General features: G+C 48.5%; 3 protein-coding genes across 3 annotated transcripts; 2 read left to right on the forward strand and 1 right to left on the reverse strand.

Annotated features, from left to right (window-relative positions):
- The first annotated feature begins 264 nt into the window (after positions 1-264).
- LOC123060978 (epoxide hydrolase A) lies at positions 265-11938 on the forward strand. Its single transcript, XM_044483854.1, has 4 exons — positions 265-753; positions 848-1030; positions 10713-10954; positions 11529-11938. Exons 1-4 carry the CDS (start codon positions 457-459, stop codon positions 11773-11775), a joined length of 969 nt encoding a protein of 322 aa, XP_044339789.1. The 5' UTR covers positions 265-456; the 3' UTR covers positions 11776-11938.
- Positions 11939-13013: 1075 nt separating this feature from the next.
- LOC123060979 (dynein light chain 1, cytoplasmic) lies at positions 13014-16295 on the forward strand. Its single transcript, XM_044483855.1, has 3 exons — positions 13014-13431; positions 13550-13655; positions 15969-16295. Exons 1-3 carry the CDS (start codon positions 13195-13197, stop codon positions 16049-16051), a joined length of 426 nt encoding a protein of 141 aa, XP_044339790.1. The 5' UTR covers positions 13014-13194; the 3' UTR covers positions 16052-16295.
- Positions 16296-17491: 1196 nt separating this feature from the next.
- LOC123058244 (late embryogenis abundant protein 41-like) lies at positions 17492-18235 on the reverse strand. Its single transcript, XM_044481036.1, has one exon. It carries the CDS (start codon positions 18113-18115, stop codon positions 17828-17830), a length of 288 nt encoding a protein of 95 aa, XP_044336971.1. The 5' UTR covers positions 18116-18235; the 3' UTR covers positions 17492-17827.
- Positions 18236-19320: the final 1085 nt, after the last annotated feature.

Here is a 19320-nt window from a genome sequence, read left to right on the forward strand (position 1 = left end):
ATATAGCGCGCCTGCTGAAGTAACTTGGGCGTGCTTTATTTTGTGACGGTCGCTGAAGCCAGCGAATCGCCGCGCACAAAACCTGACTCTCCCGATGCTGTATTCTGATTTTTTTTAACGCGCGGCTGTTGAGATCCTCTGAATGCATATGCGGCAGTCTTGAAGTCTACTGGTACTAACGAACGACGACGACGAAAGAGAGCCGCGACACCCGGTCCAGTCCAAATGTCCAATCCAAGTATCCAAGTCCAAGGTGTGCGAAATTTCGGCAAGCTGCCAAAAACTCCTCTTGCCAGCGCCCGTCCGGCCGCCCCCACAAGCCACGAAATCCTCGCCCGTTTAGCCACACAGCCAGCGGCCGGCGACGCACCCGAAGCAGCGCGCGCAGGCTACCCCAAAACCACCGGATAGTCAATCCCTCGGCGGGCCACGAGCGCGAGAGAAGCAGCGGCAGCGATGGAGCCGGAGGGGGTGCGGCACCGGATGGTGGAGGTGGCCAAGGGGGTGCGGCTGCACGTGGCGGAGGTGGGGCCCGAGAACGGTCCCGTGGTGCTGCTCGTGCACGGCTTCCCGGACCTCTGGTACGGCTGGCGCCACCAGATGGTCGCCCTGGCGGCCCGGGGCTTCCGCGCCGTCGCGCCCGACATGCGCGGCTACGGCGACTCCGACGTCCCGCCCTCCGCGGGCTCCTACTCCATCTTCCACCTCGTCGGCGACCTCGTCGCCCTCATCGCCGACCTCGCTCAGCCCCAGGTCTTAGCATCGAACCCCTTCGCCCTTCGAGATCCCCCACGCCGGCCATGCTCCTTGCTAAGATTGCTGTTCGATTCTCGGGTTCGCGTGGCAGGTGTTCGTGGTTGGGCACGACTGGGGCGCACTCGTGGCATGGCAGCTCTGCCTGCTCCGGCCGGACCTTGTGCGGGCGCTCGTTAACCTCAGCGTGGCCTACCACCCGCGCAGCTCCGAGGGGAGCCCGCTCCAGGTCGTCAGGGCCTTGTGCGGGGAAGACCACTACATGTGCCGTTTCCAGGTGGAGCCCTTCATCTCCTTTCTGTCCTGCTTATAGCAGACAGAATCAATGTCATTATGAGTTGTGTTCATCTGTCCTGACGACTTTATTGGATAGGGGTCTGTTTACTGGTCGTGGCAAAACAATTTGTTGTTGGCATAATTTCGTATGTTAGACGATTGTCTTCATGGTGGGCTGTTCGTGATGCTTACCAAGGGATCGAACCAAACTAGATTATTCGAACTTCGGAATTCCAGATAGATAACAATGGAGAAATGGTAATAAACAAGAAATATCGGTATATTGGATTGGAGGTTGAGTAGTGTTTTTCACTAAGGAAATTGAGTTATTGGTTCAATTGAAATTGGATACTTCGTATTGTCTTTTTTGAAGCTGGTAACTTAACATTATCGCATTCCTGAGATACATAGTAGGTAAAACCATTGTTTCTTGAAATATGCCAAATTTATTTGTTGAAGCTTTATTTGCTATGCAATCACACCTATGTCCTTATCAGGTTAGGAACCCGAGTACCTTAAGTACTATAAATCTTCAGTAACAAACTTTAGTTCTTATTGACATTGTGCTTTTGTTGAAACCCAAAAATTACAATATCGCATTTTCAAGATATGGAGTGTGCAAGGCTCCAAGTAAAAGCATTTTCTTGAAAGACACCATGCTTTGCAAACAACAACATGGATCTATATCTTTACTGTTATAAAGATTTCACTCGGTGATGGCGGTCTGCTCACTTTCAGGCCACATCACATGTTTGACATGACAAATGCCTGATATGTGAGCAGATGTAGATGATTTGATCTTGTTTTAATCCATTTTGATCTTTAGCAACACAAGGAATTGAACGTGTATCCGTAAGTATAGGGGAAAACATCTCTGTAACAAGCACAAAAAAAAATTCAGGGAACACACAACTGTTAGAGTTATATCTATATATCCATGTAGCCTTTTCCTTTTGTCTTTACCCCATTGTATAAGGGGTTTTCTGTATATTACCTGCACCTGTACATGTATATATACTGGCCTATGGCCCCATGGGAATACAAGTTGCATATTCCTAACATGGTATTAGAGCTTAGGTTTTTTTTTTTCTGCACGCGCAACTCGTGCTCAGATCCAATCACGCCGCTGCTGCGTTTCTCCTCTCCGGCTGCGCTGCTCCACCCGTTCCGCTACTCCCGCCGAGGCGGCCGCCGCTGCTCTACTCCCATCCACCGCGGTCTCTCCCCTGATCCAGCCGCAAGTCTCGATCCGCCCGTGTGCCCAGCTGGTCTCTTCTGCTGCTCTGTCTTGCGTTACGTGGTGCAGCTGCTGCTTCCTGCCGCTACGTGGTGTTGCTGCTGCTCCTGATCTGGTCCACTACGTGGTGCAGCTGCTACTCCTAATCTGATCAGCTGCTTTGACCGGTTGGCAGCCTGACAGGCTTAAAAAAAAGTCACTTTGTTCGAGCAGATGTGCGGGCATTGCTGCCGGTTGCCTTTCGACGGCGTCCCTTATACTGACCCCGTCTCGCACATGCACCGTCTCTCGGTGCTTGGTGCTCGTCCAACCGTGATGTCATGTTCTTTGTCGTCTTCCACGCACGGTGATTGTTGCTCTACACCGACTCCTCTCGCGACTTTCACCCGCTCTGTTGGTGCAGATGACTCCATCGACCACGCCTCGCACACGCGCCTTCCCTTGGCGCTTGGGGCTTGTCTGCATGCGCCCTCGTCTCCACCTTCGGGCTCTGCAGATGATACTAGTCATGCTACACCGCCTCCTCTAGCGGTTTCCACAGATGGTGGTGGGCGCTACTTTTTCGGTGATCCTGCGCCAACTACTTCGGCTATGTACTTCACCGAGCAGGAGATTGTCCGACTTCGTGATCTGCTGATTGCCTCCGGCTCTTTGTTGCCGGGTGCATCTTCGTCGACCTCTTCAGCTGAGCCCTTGACTGAGCAGGAGATTACACGACTTCGATGCTTGCTAGCTGTGTCCTCTGGTTCTTCATCGACGGGTTCTGCTGGTTCTGCTACCGACTCTTCTGGCATTGTGGAACCACCTTCTACACAAGCAGGTACATCTCCGTGGATTCTTGATACTGGAGCATCTTTTCATATGACTCATGATTCGTCCACCCTGTCCTCTACTCGACCTCTCGATTCTCCTGTTCATGTTCTTACTGCTGATGGTACCTCTCTCCCGGTTACTGGCCGGGGCATTCTTAGCACTTCATCTTTTCATGTTCCTGATGTTGCTCATGTTCCCCGACTAACCATGCAGCTCATGTCTGGTGGCCAGATTGTTGACTCTGGTTGTCGTGTCATTCTCGACTTTGACTCTTGTTCCGTTCTGGACCGTCATACCGGTGCTCTCCTTGGTGCTGGCCCCCGGCGCCGTTACTCAGGGTCTCTGGGAGCTTGACTGGCTTCACCTACCCTCCGCTGCTACCACCGCCAGTCTCTCCGCCTCTATTGCCTTGTCTACCAGCTCTTTTCAGCAGTGGCATCATCGCCTTGGTCATTTGTGTGGCTCTCGTCTCTCCTCTTTAGTTTGACGCGGTCTTCTTGGATCCGTCTCCGGCGGTGTGTCTTTAGACTGAGGTTGTCGTCTCGGTAAACAGATCCAGTTACCTTATCCTCATAGCGAGACCGTGTCTCAGCATCCTTTCGACCTTGTTCACTCTGATGTTTGGGGTCCAGCTCCCTTTGCCTCGAAGGGAGGTGATCGCTACTATATTATCTTTATAGATGATTTCTCTCGACACACATGGATATATTTTATGTCTTCTCGTAGTGAGGTCTTATCTATCTATAAGCGTTTTGCTGCCATGGTTCACACTCAGTTTTCTACGCCTATTCGTGTGTTCCGTGCTGACTCTGCTTGAGAGTATATCTCCAAGATGTTGCGTGGATTTCTTGCCGAGTAGGGTACTCTGTAACGCCCTCGATGCGACTATATCTCCCACGTGTCGAAGCACGACTTAGAGGCATAACCGCATTGAAAGCAATGTCGCAAGTGAGGTAATCTTCACACAACCCATGTAATAAAATAGGGGAAGAAGTTACATAGTTGGCTTACAATCGCCACTTCACACAATTACATGAATAAATCATTACATCATCCAGATACAAACAAGGTCCGACTACGGAGCCAAAATAAAAGAATAACCCCAAATGCGACAAAGGTCCCTGATCGACCCCAACTAGGCTCCACTACTGATCAACTAGAACGAAGCAACACAAAGGACAAGATCTTCATCGAGCTCCTTCTGAGCTTGGTTGCGTCATCTGCACGGTCTCATCGGCACCTGCAAGCTGGTTTTGGAAGTATCTGTGAGCCACGGGGACTCAGCAATCTCGCACCCTCGCGATCAAGACTAGTTAAGCTTATGGGTAAGGTAAAGGTATGGGGTGGAGCTGCAGCAAGCGACTAGCATATATGGTGGCTAACATACGCAAATGAGAGCGAGAAGAGAAAGCAAGCACGGTCGATAAAAGTATGATCAAGAAGTGATCCTATAACAACCTACGTCAAGCATAACTCCAACACCGTGTTCACTTCTCGGACACCGTCGGAAAGAGACCATCATGGTAACACACGCTGTTGAATCATTTTAATTAAGTTAAGGTTTAAGTTATCTACAACTGGACATTAACAAATTCCCATCTGCCCATAACCGCGGGCACGGCTTTCGAAAGTTCAAATCCCTGCAGGGGTGTCCCAACTTAGCCCATCACAAGCTCTCACGGTCAATGAAGGAATAGACCTCCTCCCGAGACATTTCGATCAGACTCGGTATCCCGGTACAACAAGACATTTCGACAGGGTAAAACTAAACCAGCAACACCGCCCGAATGTGCCGACAAAACCCGATAGGAGCTGCACATATCTCTTTCTCAGGGCACACCGGATTGTCTAAACTTCCGGTAGGCCAGCCCAGAGTTGCCCCTGGTGGCCACCGGCGGCTGACAAGTTGGACCAACACTCAGAGAAGCACTGGCCCGGGGGGGGGGGGGGGGTAAAATAATGATGACCCTTGAGTCCGCGAAACCCAAGGGAAAAAAGAGGCTAGGTGGCGAATGGTAAAACCAATGTTGGGCATTGCTGGAAAAGCTTTACTTAAGGCGAACTGTCAAGGGGTTCCCATAATAGCCCAACCGCGTAAGGAACGCAAAATCCTGGAACATAACACCGATATGACGGAAACTAGGGCGGCAAGAGTGGAAGAAAACACCAGGCATAGGGCCGAGCCTTCCACCCTTTACCAAGTATATAGATGCATTAATTAAATAAGATATATTGTGATATCCCAACAAGTAAACATGTTCCAACAAGGAACAACATCTCCATGTTCCAACGAGGAACAAACTTCAATCTTCACCTGCAACTAACAACGCTATAAGAGGGGCTGAGCAAAGCGGTAACATAGCCAATCAACGGTTTGCTAGGACAAGGTGGGTTAGAGGCTTGGTTCAACAATATAGGAGGCATGATAAGCAAGTGGTAGGTATCGTAGCATTGGCATAGCAAAAGAGCGAGCAATTAGCAAGCAAAGATAGAAGTGATTTCGAGGGTATGGTCATCTTGCCTGAGATCCTGCCAGGAAGAAGAACGAGTCCATGACGAAGACAAACGGACGTAGACGAACGAAACCTCACAACACGACGTTACCGGATCCAACCCGAAGAAGCAAACACCGGAAAAGAAGCATACAACATGGTAAAACAACCATCACATAACATGGCATGATGCACAATCGAGTATGATGCATGTCCGGTTTAAAGAGGCATGGCATGGCAAAATGCACAAACAAAACTACAAATTAAGTGGAGCTCAATATGCAACGGATCCGTTGCATATTGAAGAAAACACCACATGACTTATTTAGTTCGATCTTGTTTATGAACCCAACAATATTAAATGTTGTTAAACATGGCAAGAGGGTGAAGCAAAGGTAAACTACCTATCTAGTCAAGGTTAAATGAGGCCGGAAACAACGAACAACAAATGCCGGTAAATCCCCATGTGCATATATTAGGTTTGGTACTGTTCTGCCCTAAACCATTTTTTATAGTTGTTAAACATGCAAAGTGATGCCACCATGTTAAACTAGACATTTTTCTACCCTATTTCCATATAAAGTTTATTCAATTCGGAGCTACGGTTGAATAGTTATGAATTAAATCATTTTAGCATGGCCTAGGAGCAAATTTAAACAAACATCATTTTAAACATTTTAAACATCGATGAAAGTTGCATATTATTAAACTAGACAAAATTCTGAGCAAGTTTCATATATTAAGTTTTTCCATATGATGCTTAGTTATTAAGTTAATATATGCATGTACTAAGAGGGTTTTTCTGCAAAACAGACGTCTCTGGATAAATAGGAAAAACGCAGAACCTGAAAAAAACTTTATGGGCCGAAACAGAGGCAGACTGGGTGCTCACCCTAGTGGACCGAGGCCCAGTAGGCGAGACAGGCCGGCGGCCGGTCAGGTGGGTCGACGGGCAAGCTGGGCCTTGGAGGCCATGGGCCCATGGGGCGCTGGACGGGGCCCACGCGCAGAGGGATCGTCCCCGACCTCCTGCCGAGGCGAGACGAGACATGGCAGCGGTGGCGAAACGTCGATGCTTCGGGGCGCAGACGAGGCAAGGCGAGACGGGAAGGCCTAGGCGGATCCAGGCGGATCTGGCCCCGGGGACCTCATTCTCGGCGACGGCGAGGTCGGTGGGTCGGGAAGCTCTCTCCGGCAGCAGTCCCTGGTGAGAGAGGGAACAGGTGAGAGAGAGAGGGGAAGAAAATAGGAGAAGAAAGGGAGAGGCGCGGGTCTGGCCTGAGAGATGGCGGCGCGCCGGCGAGGTCCGGTCACCGGAGGACGCGTCGAGGCGGCGGGGTCCTCCGACCGGCGACGTGGAGGCTGGATCGGGAGGAGCGGCGCTCAGGATCCGGGCGACGGAGTGCAGGGAGGACGCGAGCGCGAGGACGGGCCCCGATGGGCTCCGCGGGCTCATCCCGGGCCTAGGCGGGCCACGGCGGCGTGGGAGGCAGGGGGACGCGTGGCGACGCATGATTGGAGGGGAGCGGCGCTTAGGTGGGTTCTGGTGGCGGCGCAGCGATTGGGGCGGCGACAAGTGGCGGCGGGGGAGCGGGCACGCACGGATTTCAAGGAATGGAGGTGGGAGGCAGCTGGAGGATGATTGGGGCACGGAAATTTAGGAGGAGGGGTAGGTAGCTGCCCAAAATGGAAGGGGAGGAGGTTTATATAGGGCAGGTTCTAGGGTTAGGGGGTTTAGGGGGGTTTTCGGACCCTCCGATCGCGATCCGATGGCTCCGGTCGCGAGGATGGAGTAGGTGGGCTGCAGGTGAGTGGAAGTGGGCTTTGCAGGAGGGTTAGGCTGAGAGGAGAGGGGAGAGATGCAGTCCGGCATGGTTTTTGGGGACCGAAAACGTCCGACGAAAAGACCGGCTACTATTGCCGCTATATTTATCCGTTGGGGCATCAAACGGACTCCGATTGCGATGAAACTTGACAGGCGGTCTATCTACACTATAATAAGACCACACGCCAACTTTCAACCCAATCCGAGAACATTTTCCGGCCACTTATAAAATAATATTTCGGACATGCCGCGGGCGCGTGCAAGTGTGTCTGGACTCAGAACGGACAACGGAAGGAACAAGGAGAACCCGGACAAATGCAAGTTTTGAAAACATGATGATGCAATGCACATGATGACATGATGAAATGCAACACGCAAGCAAATGACATGGCAACGACAGCGAATAACTGGAGGACACCTGGCACATCGGTCTCGGGGCGTCACATACTCTTGCTCAGTTCTCTTGTCCTGGTGCTCATGCTCAGAATGGCGTGGCTGAGCGCAAGTATCGTCACCTTCTTGAGACGGCTCGTGCGTTGATGATCGCCGCCTCTCTTCCGCCTCACTTTTGGGCCGAGGCTGTCTCCACTTCCACCCATCTCATCAACCTTCAGCCGTCCACTGCTTTGCAGGGCGGTGTTCCTTTCGAGCGTCTCTTTGATCGTTCTCCTGATTACTCAACGTTTCGTTTGTTTGGTTGTGTTTGCTATGTTCTTCTTGCCCCTCGTGAACTCACCAAACTGACCGCTCAGTCTGTTGAGTGTGTCTTCTTAGGCTATAGTGACGAGCATAAGGGCTATCGTTGTTGGGATCCCATCGGTCGTCGGATGCGTATTTCTCGGGATGTAACTTTTGATGAGTCTCATCCTTTCTACCCGCGTCCATCTTCCTCGACCTTTTCAGTGGAGGATATCTCTTTCCTCACTTTTCCTGACACGCCTCCCTCTGTGCCCAGTATTCCTATTCCTCGTCCTGCTGTTGCAGATCCGACGCCATCCTCTCCTACAGATTCTTCCCCTCCCTCATCGCATGACTCTCCACCTTCATCACTGACACATTTCCCAACTCCACCTTCATCACCGATACCTTCCCCTTCTCCACCTTCATCATCGCTACATTCCCCGTCTTCACCTCCAGTGATTCCACCTCTTCCCTCCTTTCCTTTTCATTATACTCGTCGTCCACGTGTTGTGGATAAATCCACTGACGTGCCATCTACTTCTGGTGCGTCGTCCTCCTCATCTCAGCCGACTTATGGTCTTCGTGTTCGGCCTTGCCCTCCCCCTGACCGCTATTCTCCTAGTCGATATGCTCTTTCGGCTGTACTTGAGCCTACGTCTTATCGCGATGCTGTTGTACATCCTGAATGGCAGTTTGCGATGGCAGAGGAGCTTGCTGCTCTTGAGCGCACTGGCACGTGGGATCTTGTTTCTCTTCCTCTCAGTGTTCGTCCCATCACTTGTAAGTGGGTCTACAAGGTTAAGACTCGCTCTAATGGTTCTCTTGAGCGTTACAAAGCTCGTCTTGTGGCTTGTGGTTTTCAGCAGGAGCATGGTCGTGATTACGATGAGACATTTGCTCCTGTGGCCCATATGACCACTATCCGCACACTTCTTGCTGTGTCCTCTATTCGCCATTGGTATGTTTCTCAGCTTGATGTTAAGAATGCCTTTCTTAATGGTGAGCTGCGTGAGGAGGTATACATGCAGCCCCCACCTGGGTATTCTGTTCCCGATGGCATGGTATGTCGTCTTCGTCGCTCTCTCTATGTCCTTAAGCAAGCCCCTCGCGCCTGGTTTGAGCGTTTTGCCTCTGTGGTGACTGCCGCTGGTTTTTCGGCGAGTGGTCAAAATCCAGCGTTATTTGTCCACATTTCCGCTCGTGGTCGGACTCTTCTTCTTCTCTATGTTGATGACATGATCATCACTGGCGACGACCCTGAGTACATTGCCTTTGTGAAGGCCCGTCTTAGTGAGCAGTTTCTGATGTATGATCTTGGCCCTCTTCGCTCTTTCTTGGGACCGAAGTCTCTTCTACCTCTGATGCCTTTTTTATTTCCCAGGAAAAGTATATCTAGGATCTTCTTGCTCGTGCTGCTCTCACTGATGAGCGCACTGTTGAGACTCCCATGGAGCTCAATGTTCACCTCTGTGATACTGATGGTGACCCCTTGTCTGATACGACGCGTTATCGTCATCTTGTTGGGAGTCTTGTCTATCTAGCTGTCACTCGACCGGATATATCTTATCCTGTCCATATTCTGAGCCAGTTTGTCTCTGCTCCCACTTCGGTTCACTACAGTCACCTCCTTCGTGTTCTTCGATATCTTCGAGGCACGATCTCTCATCGTCTGTTCTTTCCTCTCTCCGGTTCATTACAGCTTCAGGCCTATTCGGATGCTACGTCGTCTAGTGATCCCTCGGATCGCCGTTCACTTTCTGCTTACTGTGTTTTTTTGGTCGTTCTCTCATTGCCTGGAAGACGAAGAAACAGATTGCAGTTTCCCGTTCGAGTGCAGAGGCTAAGTTGCGAGCTATGGCTCTTTTGACGGCAGAGGTGACTTGGTTACGGTGGTTGCTTCAGGATTTTGGTGTTTCTGTCACTACACCTACTCTTGTCCTCTCCGACAGTACAGGTGCTATTAGCATTGCGTGCGACCCTGTGAAGCATGAGCTCACCAAGCATATTGGTGTTGATGCTTTTTATGTGCGCGCTGGTGTGCGGGATCGGGTTATTGCTCTTCAGTATGTGCCTTCCGAGTTACAGTTGGCGGATTTCTTTATGAAGGCCCAAACTAGAGCACAATATGGCTTCTATCTCTCCAAACTCAGTGTTGTTTATCCACCATGAGTTTGAGGGGGGGTGTTAGAGTTATATCTATATAGCCATGTAGCCTTTTGTCTTTACCCCATTGTATAAGGGGTTTTCTGTATATTACCTGCACCTGTACATGTATATATACTGGCCTATGGCCCCATGGGAATACAAGTTGCATATTCTTAACAACAACATCCCTTTTGCAGAGCTGTAAATAACAATACGGAGTATTACAGTGATTACAGTTAGCCTTAAAAACATTCAACTGACTGACAGATTATAATTGTCTATCTTGTCATCGCCTGGATTTCTTTTTCGAGTATAGGACTTCAACAATTCCTACCTGCAGACTCAGGTTTAAAAGTATCTCCTGATACAGTACTAGATATTGCTGTTTAATTGCTTATTCTTAGATATAGTTTTCCTCTGCACCAACATCGCTTCAAATTTGGTTTGTCGGAAACAGTCGTTCATATGCATTACTGAATTATGCATGCAGGAGCCTGGAGTCGCTGAAGCTGAATTTGCTCTATACGACAATAGTCATAAGTTTAAGACGGTCTTTGGAATGCGCAAACCAGCTCCTCCTATTCTACCCAAGGACAAGACCTTCTTTGACTCACTAGATTCGGATGGTACTTGCCCTCCATGGTTGTCTGAAGAAGATATTTCCTACTATGCAGACAAATTTGAGAAGACAGGGTTTACAGGAGGGCTTAACTACTACAGATGCATGGACTTGTATGTCACCTACGGCCCATTCTCACTGTCTTGGCTTTACAATTTAGTGCTTTATTTACTAATGTTAGCCAGGAAAGTTACTTCATTTCAATTGGTTACTGATGATATACTCTGTACTGCATAACTTTATGCTTTCGAGTTATCAGATGAGGGGAATTGCATCCTAAATGCTAGTTGTCGTAACCTACAAAGACTAGGAACCTGGTGGCAAAATGTACAGAAACATGCTCTTTCTTAGCAATTTTATCTATCTATCTATCTATCTATCTATCTATCTATCTATCTATCTATCTATCTGTCTCTGTGTGTGTGCGTGCGTGCGTGTGCGTGTGTGCGTGTGTATGGATGTATGTATGTATGTATGTATGTGCATGCATGTCACGTATATGTACGTACGTACGTATATGTGTGTATGTCACGTAGGTACGTATGTACGTATGTATGTATGTACGTATGTATGTAACTACATATCTGATTGTGCCAACTTCAGTTCATAAGTTTTATGGGTGAAGGCATTTTGCCAGAGTTAACGCAGGCGTTAGATCTGGCTCAACTTACTTTCGTGTTCATGCAGGAATTGGGAGCTTTCTGCACCATGGACTGGAGCTCCAATAAAAATAGCAACAAAATTCATCGTTGGGGACCTTGACGTTACATACAGTGTACCGGGGGTGAAAGACTACATTCACAAGGGTGGCTTGAAAGCGAGCGTGCCGAATCTGGAGGATGTGGTTGTTATGGAGGGAGTGAGTCACTTCTGCAACCAGGAGAAGCCTAATGAGGTTTCAGATTACATCTGCGAGTTCTTCAGCAAGTTCTGATTATCAAGAGAGTCTCGGCGAACCGACTTGTTTTGGTGCTGTTTATGTACTTATAAGTTGTCGATTACACATGCCATGATACTGAATTTTCTCTAAATAAAACCATGGTCTGATTGTCACAGAAGAATTTCTGTGAACTCTCATGTCCTCCTGTTTCTATGCAGAGGGAAGTGTAACCTGTGGGCAGCAGTGAAATCTTAGCAGCTGAAACCGGTAGAAAAAACCACCAGATTACCGTTTCTTCTTTATTCGGGTCTGTCTTTTGGACCTCTTTTTTCTTTTGGTTAGGTTCATACTGAGGTAGTGGACAAACATATGGGAAGAATATGGGCAGGGTGAAGTTTCCTATTATTGTGGGCAAATAGAATTGCTTGACTTGCTAAATTAAGTTCAACTTCAAACTTACAACAAAATATTGCAAAAATAACGTAAACTCTTCCATTGAAGGCTTGTGTTTTACTTTAGGCTTGTTGAAGCAGTTGTGTGAGATGTTCTGAAACACCTCTGCCTCTAGGGCAGCTGAGTTTTGCCGTGAAAATCTTGAAAGGGATGTACGGCTCCGCTGCCTCTGGAACTCAACCGTTCCAATGCTGACCTGCAGAGGGAAATTTGTTAGTTTCTGGTGTAGCTAGGTGTATCATGAGTAGTTGATGAACATGCTGAACTGCCAGTAACTTCACATTGTACAATAGCGCCTTTTTTTTAACACTACCATCAACAAACTGGGAAGCAGATTGTCCATGATCTTGGCGTTGTTCACTGGTTTTCTTTGTTTTTTTCAAGTTTTTTTCCTTTGTTTAGAAATTTCAAAAAATGCTCATGTTTTCAAATTTTTTTGCCTATTTTCTAAAAGAAAATTGTGTTTTTAGAAAATATTCACAATTTCATGCAATGTTTGGATTTTCAAAATTGTTTGTGTTTTAAAATTTTATTCCCAATTTAAAAAAATCTTCGGGTTTTCCAATAAATGTCCGTGTATTTTATAAAAAAGTTTGCACTTCCAAATATTCTTCACAAATTTTGTTTTGCGAATCTTCACAACTTAAAAAAGTGTGGCACTTGACATGAGTGGTGAGCTATCTCAAAAACAATGAACTAAAAGAAAGTGTTAGAACAACCCAAAAAACAAATCACATGCTAGTAGTAGCTACGGTAACTCGGGTATGGGCTGACCCCTGCGTGCTTCAGGTATGCAGCCCATTACCTCCCCTACTTTTTTGTTCCGCGCGTTCCGCTTCCCTCTACTAGCTTCCGCTAGAAGGCTCAGCCTCCCGTACAATGATGAAGCAGCACGGCAGCAGCCACCGTCGGCTTTGAAAAGGGCGGAGTGGAGAAAGGAATCGCTGAGCTCCTCCATCCAACTGCTTCCACCACAGATTCCACAAGCCACACTGCCTTCCACGCCAGAGATTCGCAGCCATGTCCGACGAGCTCAAGCGCGGGATCGCGGGCGCCGCCGCCGTCGCCGCCTCCCACCCGGCGCCCTACGCGACGCGGGCCCCGGCCGACGCCGACCGCAGGCTCGCCGCCTCCGCCACCGCCGCGCTCGGCTCCCCGCCGCCGGCCGCCGCGTCGCCCACGGCGCACAAGATCACGCTCAAGAGCGCCGACATGAAGGAGGAGATGCAGAAGGAGGCGTTCGACATCTCCCGCGTCGTAATCCCCTTCTCCCTGCACATTGGATTCTCGATTTGGTCCCGCCGCGCTGTCCCAGCGTGGCTGACAGCGCTGTTGGGTGTGGGGAATTTATTTATTTATTTGTTCTGCATACTAGGCGTTTGAGAAGCACACCATGGAGAAGGACATCGCGGAGTACATCAAGAAGGAGTTCGACAAGAACCACGGCCCCACCTGGCACTGCATCGTCGGCCGCAACTTCGGTAATCTCTTCTCTTCCCCCATTTCTTTTCGAAACAGCTTTGTACGGAGGATGCGTCTGTGGTGGATGTACTTTCGGGTGATTTGGCTTACTTGAGCGTGACCATTTTCTTCTCTTCTGAGGCGACCATAAACTTCTGTTGATGAATATATCTCCTAGGGGGAGACAGTGACTGAGGTATAATTTCTGTGGATGTCAGATGGAGCAATAGAATGCTAAGTTAACCGCATAAGTGAGTGACCCTTTAGATTATGTACTTCAGAAGTACTTAGAAGGGCCAATAATAATAGAAGGGCCGTAGGATAAATCATCTGATGTCTTTTAGGTTAACGCAAAAGCAAGTTGGCACTTAGGAAATAGGATGTGCTAATGTAGTGTGATTCCTCGCTCATAGGGCTCATCGTTGGATGTATGTAAGTATTTGCTCAGGTTCTCGCTGGTATCAACCAGATCCAACTTTCCGTAGCTATAACTCAGTTTGTTGTGTTTTCAGCTGAGGGGTAACCGTTTCATTTCACCAGATTTCTTAGAGTTTGTTGACAGTATTTATTTGCAAGCCAGATCATTTTACAGTAGAAGGTCGCATCAGGAATACAGATAATCATTAAGTTATTGCACGTATGGTCGATATGCATGTTTTTTTTCTCTTTAGCTGGCACTGACCAAACAACAATGATAGCCATTAGGCCCATGACAAGAGAGTCGTCTCATTTGTGTTTGCTGTGATTATTGAAATCCCGCATCTTGGTTGCAAATCAATGTTTCCTTCCCCAGACCCTGCGCAAGCGGGAGCTACATGCACTGGGGCTGCCCTTTTTTGTTAGTCTAAACTTTAGCAACACATTAAACGGAGAGGGGGGCCAAGGGAACATATGGCTCTACTTTTGTTATATTGATTGTTATTACTTGCTACGCTCCTCACCCTGAAAGGAGCCAGGCCTATTTGATTGGCCACTATGGTTGCCTCAGTTTGCCACCATTGGAGTAAGGCTGGTTTGATCAAGGTAGACGGATGTTAGTCTAAACTTTAGCAACACATCAAGTTTTCTTTTCCAATAAACAGAGAGGGGGACCAAGGGAACAAATATGGCTCTACTTTTGTTATATTGATTTTTATTACTTGCTACGCTCCTCACCCTGAAAGGAGCTAGGCCTATTTGATTGGCCACTATGGTTGCCTCAGTTTGCCACCATTTGAGTAAGGCTGGTTTGATCAAGGTAGATGGGTGTTTGGTTTGTGACCACAACAACAACAATAAATGGTGCTCCATTTGACACAATACCAGCTGTTAAATCCCATGTCATGACCTTTAGATGATCTCGTGGTTCCATGTCGTATTGGTGATTATGTCCCAAAAACTAAATCCTAAAGTGAAAGAACAAATTTTGTTAATATCAGGGCTCTCTAGTTGGCTGTACAGACGCTAGAGAAAGCTTACCTTTGCTTCTCAGTCTTGTAGAAAATGTAGAAAGATTTTGATTCACTAATTTCATCAGTCAATCTAATAAGTATGATTGGGTGAATTGCTCATAGTATATTCTCTTTGGCCCATTTTTGGTGTTTATTTGTTTAATTCCCAAGGTTTAGCTTGTGTGTATTTCTTGTCTTGCATTGCTTTTGTGGATTTTCTTAGAGGGGTGTCATCTTTTCAAACCAGTCAAGAGGATACTAAACACTTTGTCAGTCCTACTGGAGTTATTATTTGTTTTGGTATGTTCCATCCAGGGACTTTAGTTTATGTGGGCCCATGGGCTGAAGGTTAAAAACCTCCAAAGAAAGAACCATTCAGTATGATTGTGGTTAACTGTAGAGAGTTCTGTATTTGCTTGGGAATGTAACAAGCGAGCTGAAAAACGATGGGAACATAATTACATTTCTTTTTTTAAGCTGTTCCCTTGGTTGGTGTAGGGAGATTGGGTATATGTTGAAACAGCTAGCTGCTAAAACATTGAAAGATAATAACTTAAACTGACTACTCCCCATTTGCCTCCCATTTTCATTCCCACACTACATAGTGAGTTGCAGTTAGGACTTAAGAGGCTAGTGGTGTATTTTACTTATATATACTTGTTGTCTTGAGTTTCATTTGTTGATCCTGGGCGATAAACTATTGCCCCCATACCTGGTTGCTGGTTTGCCTAAGAGATCCTTTTGAGAAGTTAAAATGCTGGAAGCTACGCATGATATGAATCAATATTTTTCACTAGTTATAATCTACAGCACTTCTCTGATGATCTCGGACCCTTTGCTATCGACACAAGATACATACGAGTGCAAGCAATGTTGCTAATTATTTTTTCATCGCATTTGCAGGTTCCTACGTGACGCACGAGACGAACTACTTTGTGTATTTCTACATTGATTCTAAAGCTGTCTTGCTATTTAAGTCTGGGTGATGGGCGCAGCTGATCCCTTCTCCCCCTGGCGTCAATCTCCTGTGTGCCCCTCTTTCATCCGCGTCTGCAACTGAACTGGAAAATCAGAAATTTGGAAACGACTCCATGTTGGTGTGAAATCTTAGATCATGTCTTTGTTTTGCTTTGTTTCAGCTAGGTGTTGTTGACGTTGTCTCATTGTAATATTGCCACAAAATCGGGCGAGAGGTCATCGTCCACAATGTACGAAAAACTGTCTGATCTACTGACTTGCCAAGTGTCCTGGCCTCGTGGGATGGTCAAATTCAGAATTTGCATTTTGCTCGTATAGTCGTATTGAGTCATACGCCCCACCCTGGATAACCTGCACTAGTTGTGTGTTCATGCGGTTGGTCACCCGGGGAGCAGCTGTGGCTGTGTGCATGGCGATGCAGAGGCCGGGGTACTCTCTTTTTGAAAAAACTGGCACGCTGCTGGGAGCCTGGGACTCGAGGTTTTTGGCTCTTTCTGGTGCAAGATCTCGTCGATCTAGGTTCCTGGTGGCCATCATGCGAGCACGGGGTGTCTTCTTAATTGGGTTCTCCACGCGCGGGATAATCCTTGTCATTGTTTTCTGGTCAGCTATACTAAACCGTCGTATCTCACGAAGGATCAGTTGTTTTCTTAACGGAAGAAAGATCAATCGATTTGACGCAGAGTTAGCAGCAACGGAGAGACGTTTTGGCATGACAAGGTTCACATATGAGTAGACGCACTCGAGCCCGTGACGTCGACGTGCGGCCGGTGCCGTGAGACGCGATGCTTTCCTTTCCGGTCGCCGTCGTGAGTACAAGGCGACGTCCGTTCGATCGAAGCGACCTGATTCCATGCCGCCTGCGCGCAGCAATGTCCATGTTGCTCGGGCAGTGAGAAAGTGTTCACAAACAGTGACGACGCCGCGCGACCTAATAATTAGCCTACGCACGCGCACCTAGTGCTTTAGAGACAGTCGACCAGGTGTTTTCGAGAAAGCCGTTGTGTATATGCGTATGTATGAGTGTGTCTGCATTCATATTGTATTAAAAAATGACATACAACATGTCACGACCAGTGTTGACGTGAAATTTGAAGAGAAAAAAGAAAGAAGAACAACTACACGCTGACGTTGCGCGTTTGAGGCAGCAGTGCACGTCATCAGACGTCCGTGACACCGGAACATTTCACCGTGTCCCGACGCGGTTGCTGTACAGCGGCTCGAGCTGTGACTGCCCTGCCCCCGTACTACTGAATCTTCATTTGCAGGACCGACGTCTAAATGATTTTATATAGGTTATAGCAGTAAGCCAGTAATGAATATGTGTTTAGGAGCATGAATTCAATATTTATTGGAGCTTCATTTGCAGATTCAATATTTATTGGAGCTCCATTTGCAGGATCAACGCAAGAATGAATCAGATAGCAAGAAAACGCAAGAAACATTTGTTTAGGAACAAGAAAAACGCTGGATTCTTTTGTTATTATAATACCTAACTGTAAAAGTAAAAGGTACAAGCCCTGCTCGACCAAAAATACATCTGATCTGAGCATCCAAGCCCAGACGCACGCACGCACGCACACAAACACAATGGGAAACAGCCAAACGTCCAGGCCGCATCTCCCCCGTAGTATAGGATCGATGATGATGAGATGCGTCGTGAAGCCGCACAGCCGCGCGCGGCGAACGAGCCCCGCCTGCCTCTTCCCTATCTTCCCTCGTTACGTAGCGGTAGCAGTTCTGTTTTCCATGGCGGGACCAGGAGGGTCGAGTGGAGCCGGGCTTCAGGCCCGTGCGTAGGTCTGTCCGAGGTGCGCGGCGCGGAGGTCGGCGGGGTCGGCGCCGGCGGCGCGGTTGGCGGGGCGGTAGTGGCCGGTGACGGGGTCGGGCACCCACGAGGCGTCGGCCGCGGCCTTCTCGGCCTCCCTGGCCGCCTTCCCGTCCGCGGCCGCCGCGGCGCCGCGCCTCATCGCCCCGGAGGAGGCCGCCGCCGCGTAGCCCCTGGCGGTGGCCGGGGCCAGCCGCTGGGCGAGCGCGCGGGCAGCAGCGGAGCCGGAGAGAGCGAGGGCCATCGGATCCGTCTGCGTTGGACGATCGAACGGCTGGTTGGCTCTGGCTCTGTGCTGCTGCTACTGCTCCAACGTGGGCGTTTGAGGCTTGGTGGGCTTTGGTGGTGTGGGGGAACGAGAGAGGCCAGGGCCCGTATATAAAGGGAGACGGGGAGGGGCAGGCGCAGTAAAAAGGGCCCAACGGCACGGGGTTTTGTCAAAGATTCGGTGGCTTTTGGGCGCCGTCACTCAGCGCGGCGAACCGGCACGTGCCGACGCGACGGACGCAGGAAATGGCGCCGCGGGTTCGTCGCTTCCTTCCTACGTGGTCGACTTGATTTTTTTTTGAGAGAGTCGACTTGATATTTTTGTTTACTCTTCTCGAGCTGATGTTGCCGTGCCTCGCCCGGTCGACATGAGCCAGCGAGAGCGACGCACGTTTAATAAAAAGTTGGTGGCAATTAGGACTTTTGAGAGGAGTATAAGCCAGGTCGTGTTGGGTTCGTTGTCAACGGCGAAGTTGCCCTAGCTCTTCTCGGTTTGGTGCGCACTAAAATTAATTAAAAATATTAACGCCCACATGTGTGACATATTTACACTTTACCCACACTCGTTGATACACGTTGATTTTATTTTACATGAATCTTAAAAAAATCTGTTAGATTTTCAGTGCCATGTGGGCATCATCGTGTGTGTAGGCGTTGGAGAGTTCATCCACACGACCCGCAACACACGGTTGCCAACTGCGCCGTGTGGACGAACTAATTTTTGGCCACACAGTCACCACCTGGTTCACGCATGTGTGGATGAACTGCTCTTCGCCCGCACGACACTCGTACATTGTTCGATGGCAACTGCAGTTGCACGTACGTGGCAACTAGGATAACACACATGGCAACTATGATTCGTTGCTAGGCGGCAGCTGCAGTTGTGCGTATGTGGCAACTAGAGAGGTAAATAAAGTAGCACATGAACTGGCTAGATTAGCTAGATTTTTTTTCAGACTTCGGTTTGGTTTGAGGAGCCTTTTAGTGAAATTGTAACACTTCTCACAAACGATGTATTGGTTATTGCTAATGAATAAAATTTCGTTTATTTAAAAAAAGGTAATCACGCATTGCAACTACGATAAATCATACGTGGCAACAATGGTTGGACCACACGAGGCAACTAGTTAATTACACATGGCAACTAGTTAATCACCCATGGCAACTATTATTTGACCACGT

Source organism: Triticum aestivum, chromosome 3A (assembly GCF_018294505.1).
Source record: "Triticum aestivum cultivar Chinese Spring chromosome 3A, IWGSC CS RefSeq v2.1, whole genome shotgun sequence".
Taxonomy (NCBI): domain Eukaryota; kingdom Viridiplantae; phylum Streptophyta; class Magnoliopsida; order Poales; family Poaceae; genus Triticum; species Triticum aestivum.

Coding starts and splice junctions, on each gene's coding strand:
- LOC123060978 (XM_044483854.1), top strand. CDS start 457: ATGGAGCCGGAGGGGGTGCGGCACCGGATGGTGGAGGTGGCCAAGGGG. Junction 1,031..10,712: donor ACTACATGTGCCGTTTCCAG/GTGGAGCCCTTC, acceptor TTATGCATGCAG/GAGCCTGGAGTCGCTGAAGC. Junction 10,955..11,528: donor TACTACAGATGCATGGACTT/GTATGTCACCTA, acceptor GTGTTCATGCAG/GAATTGGGAGCTTTCTGCAC.
- LOC123060979 (XM_044483855.1), top strand. CDS start 13,195: ATGTCCGACGAGCTCAAGCGCGGGATCGCGGGCGCCGCCGCCGTCGCC. Junction 13,432..13,549: donor CGTTCGACATCTCCCGCGTC/GTAATCCCCTTC, acceptor TCTGCATACTAG/GCGTTTGAGAAGCACACCAT. Junction 13,656..15,968: donor CATCGTCGGCCGCAACTTCG/GTAATCTCTTCT, acceptor TCGCATTTGCAG/GTTCCTACGTGACGCACGAG.
- LOC123058244 (XM_044481036.1), bottom strand. CDS start 18,115: ATGGCCCTCGCTCTCTCCGGCTCCGCTGCTGCCCGCGCGCTCGCCCAG.